The 5,023-nt window shown below is 47.1% G+C and overlaps 1 protein-coding gene across 1 annotated transcript; it reads left to right on the plus strand.

Moving 5' to 3' along the window:
* Positions 1 to 1,584: 1,584 nt before the first annotated feature.
* On the plus strand, positions 1,585 to 1,953 carry LOC136480221 (uncharacterized). The gene has a single exon (XM_066477830.1). The coding sequence runs from the start codon at positions 1,585 to 1,587 to the stop codon at positions 1,951 to 1,953; it is 369 nt and encodes a 122-aa protein (XP_066333927.1).
* The last annotated feature ends 3,070 nt before the right edge of the window (positions 1,954 to 5,023 follow it).

Genomic DNA, 5,023 nt, shown 5'->3' on the forward strand with positions numbered 1-5,023 from the left:
AACCCCTCACAGTCACTACGATTAGAGCTGGAGACAATCACCACCCTCTGCTCGACGATCCTCGCTGCTCCAAGCCATCTAGGTGGCAGCAACCACCAAGAGTAACAAGCGAATCCCGTAGTGAAACACAAACACCAAGTGCCTCTAGATGTAAACACTCAAGCAATGCACTTGGATTCTCTCTCAATCTCATAAAAATGATGAATTAATGATGGAGATTAGTGGGAGGGCTTTGGCTAAGCTCACAAGGTTGCTATGTCAATGCAAATGGCCAAGAGAGTGAGCTAGAGCTAGCCATGGGGCTTAAATAGAAGCCCACATGAAATAGAGCCGTTGTACCCCTTCACTGAGCACAACACGGGGTGACCAGATGCTCCGGTCATATCGACCGGACGTAGGACCTCAGCATTCGGTCGTTTCTAGTAAGCATCTAGAAATGGCATCTAGTCATGCTCGACCAGACTCACCCAGCGTCCGGTAACTTGCTGTCTCCTCTATGCATTGCCACGTCAGCAGGACTGGATGTAACCCTCTAGCGTCCAGTCACTAAGTGACCCAGCGTCTGGTTAGAGACCGACACCTAGCGTCTTCGCTGCTTCTTCTGACCGAATGCACCGGTCCTACCAAGACTAGCGTTCGGATCACTTACAGTGACCTCCATCTTTTCTATCTAGGGCACCGGTGGCACCATCGGACTATCCACACTCTATGGGTGGACACTCCACTGGTGAAGTTTCTAACCCTTGCTCAAATATGCCAACCACCAAGTATATCACCTTGTGCACATTTGTTAGAATATTTTCACAAACATTTTCAAGGGTGTTAGCACTCCACTAGATCCTAAATGCATATGCAATGAGTTAGAGCATCTAGTGGCACTTTGATAACCGCATTGCGATACAAGTTTCACCCCTCTTAATAGTGTGGCTATCGAACCTAAATGTGATCACACTCACTAAGTGCCTCGATCACCAAAACAAAATGGCTCCTACCATTTATACCTTTGCCTTGAGCCTTTTATTTTTCTCTTTCTTCTTTTCAAGTCCAAGCACTTGATCATCACCATGGCATCACCATCATCATGTCATGGTATTCATTTATTTCATCACTTGGAATGTGCTACCTATCTCATGATCACTTGATAAACTAGATTAGCACTTAGGGTTTCATCAATTCACCAAAACCAAACTAGACCTTTTAGCTGTCTTTGAAGACAAGCAAGAGCATAAGCTCGTAGCTCGACGCGTCATGTCAGTCGCTACATATGATGGCCCCATCTCTAATCCAAAATATCTTAACTGGTCAGAGCACCTGATCACCTTCTCTAGGGCCGATCAGTGGTCGGACATCCCATACCTAGGGCATTTCCCACTCGTCCTAGATCCCATAATCAAGGACATGCACTTCCAGAAGGTCCTCATCAAAGGAGGGAGCGCCCTCAACATTCTTTTCACTAGATCTCTAGAGGAGCTAGTCCTCAAGAAGGAAGACCTCACTCTCATGGACTCTCTATTCTGGGGAATCGTTCCTAGGAAGGCATCCCTCCCCTTAGAACAGATTATACTATCAGTCTAGTTCAGCACCATGAAGCACTTCCATGTCGACTACGTCAACTTCCTCATCGCTAACTTTAACACGGCGTACCATGCCATCCTTGGCCGACCAGCTCTTGCCAAGTTCATGGTTGTGCCACACTATACATACCTAGTGTGGAAGATGTCGACAGAGCAGGGGGTCCTCTCCCTGCACGACAACCTCAACGTCGCCTATAACTGTCAGAAGGAAAGTTTCACGCTTGTTGAGGCAACTGACATCTCTATCTATCTGCAGGACTGCATCATGACTTCACTGGTGATCCCTCCGAAGGACCTAGAGATCCCAACCCTGGAGGTCGCTGGAGCTTCAACCAAGTCTAGGGAGTTCAAGGAAGTGGTCCTCGGCCCCAACAACTAGTCCAAGACTGCTCGGATCGGGGCCAATCTCAATCCTAAATAGGAAGACGTGCTCATCAGCTTCCTACGGGAGCATGTCGACGTGTTCACATGGAAACTTGCGGACATGTCCGGCGTGCTAAGGGAGCTAATCAAGCACTCCTTAAATGTCTCGGTGACCGCCAAGCCCATCAAGCAGAAGCTTCGACGATTCACGCTAGACAAAAAGGAGGCTATTAGAGTAGAGATAACCCGACTCTTAGCTGCTGGTTTCATAAAAGAGGTGTACCATCCGGACTGGCTTGCCAACCCCGTTCTTGTAAGAGAAAAGAATAAATAATGGAGAATGTGAGTTGATTACACCGATCTCAACAAACACTACCCTAAAGACCCCTTTAGCTTACCTTGCATCGGCGAGGTCATAGATTCTACAGCTAGTTGTGAGCTCCTATGCTTTCTAGATTGCTACTCTGGTTATCACTAGATCACGCTGAAGGAAGAAGAATAGATCAAGACATCGTTCGTCATGCCCTTTGGTGCCTACTGCTACACGACCATGTCCTTTGGACTAAAAAATATGGGCGCGACTTATCAAAGAGCCATCCAGCGCTGTCTCAAGGACTAAATCAGGAAGAATGTTGAGGCCTACGTAGATGATGTGGTAGTTAAGTCAAGGACTGCCAACTCCCTCATCGTCGACCTCACCGAAGTTTTTAAAGCATTGAACGTGTATCGATGGAAGCTAAATCCCACCAAGTGTATTTTTGGTGTTTCGTCCGATATACTGCTAGTCAACATCATCAGTCACCACGGCATCAAAGCCAACCCAAAGAAGATAGCGGCGGTGCCCAACATGAAGCCATCGACCTACGTTAAAGACGTCTAGAAGCTATTAGTGTGCATGGCAGCTTTAAGTCGTTTCATATCCTGCCTGGGCAAAAAGGGACTCCCTTTCTTCAAGCTACTTAAAGCTCAAGAGAAATTCGTCTGATTAGAGAACACTGACAAGGCATTCACCGAGCTCAAGCAGTTCCTCACCACACCTCTGATCATGATTGCCCCCCAAAAGGATGAGACCCTGCTAATCTACATCGCAGTGACCAACCAGGTAGTCAGCACCGCCATTGTCATTGAGCGAGAAGAGGCCGACCACGCATACAAAGTCTAGCGCCCAATCTACTTCATTAGCGAGGTCTTAAATGAGTCTAAGACTTGCTACCCGCAAGTCCAGAAGCTACTGTATGCCATCCTTGTCACATCCTAGAAGCTTCGCCACTACTTTGTTGCCTACCACATAGCGGTAGTCACGGAGTACCCGCTCGATGACATTCTCCGCAATAAGGAAGCCAGTGGCCGCATCATCAAATGGGCGGTCGAGCTCAGCACCTTTACCATCAATTTTAGGCCTTGCCACATGATCAAGTCACAAGCACTCGCCGATTTCATCGCTGAGTGGATGGATATGTAGACTCCTATCCCGGTTGACCACCCCAAGCACTGGACCATGTACTTTGATGGGTCTCTCAACCTCAACGGTGCTAGGGTAGGCATATATTTCATCTTGCCATCGAGAGATAAGCTTTGCTATGTCCTCCGCCTACACTTCCTAGCTGCCAACAATACCACTAAATACGAAGCGGCACTTCACGGTCTCTGTATAGCTATCAAGCCAGCATTAAATGCCTCTAGGTGTATGGTGACTCCGTACTCATGATTAATCAGCTCAACAAAGACTAGAATTACACCAACGAGAAGATGGACACTTATTGTGCCATGATAAGAAAGATAGAAGACAGGTTCTATGGCATCGAATACCACCATGTAGTCCAGGCCAATAATCAAGCAGTTGATGAGCTGTCAAAGATAGGATAAACCAGCGCTGACATTCTAGCTAGAGTGTTTGTCTAGGACCTTGTGGCTCCTTCCATCAAGTAGGAACAAGAAGACGTTGAAGAAAAACCACCTATTGAGCAGATAGTCACAGCGGTCCTTGGTCTTAGTAGTGATTGGAGACAACCTTTCATCAGGTATCTAACTACTGTAGATGTCCTAGTTGACAACATAGAGAGATAACGCCTTACCGACTGCAGTAAGCACTACATCCTTGTTGATGGGAAGTTGCATTACAAAAACACCAAAGGCGAGCTACTATAGAAGTGTGTCTCCGTGGAAGAAGGCTAGAAGATACGCAATGAGATCCACGCCGGCACCTATGGCAACCACACAGCCTCTAGAACACTAGTCGGAAAGGCTTTCCAAGCTGGCTTCTATTGGCCTTCCACCATGGCTGATGCTGAAGCCCTCAATCACCAATGTGAGAATTGCTAGTTCTTTGCCAAACAAATCCATGTCCTGGCTCAGGTCTTGCAAATGATCCTCGTGTCGTGGTCCTTTGCATGCTAGGGACTAGATATAATTGGACCATTCAAGCCTATGTCGGGAGGTTTTCACTGGGTCTATGTCTATATTGACAAATTCTCCAAGTGGATCAAATACAAACCCCTGGTCTAGGCTATAGCAAAGAAAGCAGCTGAGCTACTTGACAACATCATCCACCGGTTCGGTCTATCGAACAGCATCATCACTGACCTTGGGTCCATGTTCACCGGCAGTGACCTCTAGGATTTCTGTGACAAAAGATTCATCTCAGTCAAGTATGTCTCTATGGCACACCTAAGGGCCAATGGCCAAGTCGAGCGCGCCAACGGTATGACCCTAGATGCATTAAAGAAACGACTTTACGAGAAGGAACAAAAGCACCCGGGAAAATGGCTCAGGGAATTATGTTCCACGTAAATACCCGAACAAACACGTTGATGCTCGGACGCCTCCAGAGACGACCCGGTCTCTAACCTCTCCCTGCACATGCATGAGCATCCATCGTCTGCATCATGGGAGGTCAGTAGCGGTTCCTTAGTGACGCCCTATTTCTTCCCACACGCACATGGTCACTGTGCCGCACATTACGGATAATAGGCTCACTAAGGCTAGGGACTCAGCTATACACTTCTGTTTGGACAGTTTATATCAAATATAAACACAAATATATCATAACTGCAAGTGTTCAACAAACGTTGCTAGATATTCAATAG

Source organism: Miscanthus floridulus, chromosome 9, assembly GCF_019320115.1.
Source record: "Miscanthus floridulus cultivar M001 chromosome 9, ASM1932011v1, whole genome shotgun sequence".
Taxonomy (NCBI): Eukaryota; Viridiplantae; Streptophyta; class Magnoliopsida; order Poales; family Poaceae; genus Miscanthus; species Miscanthus floridulus.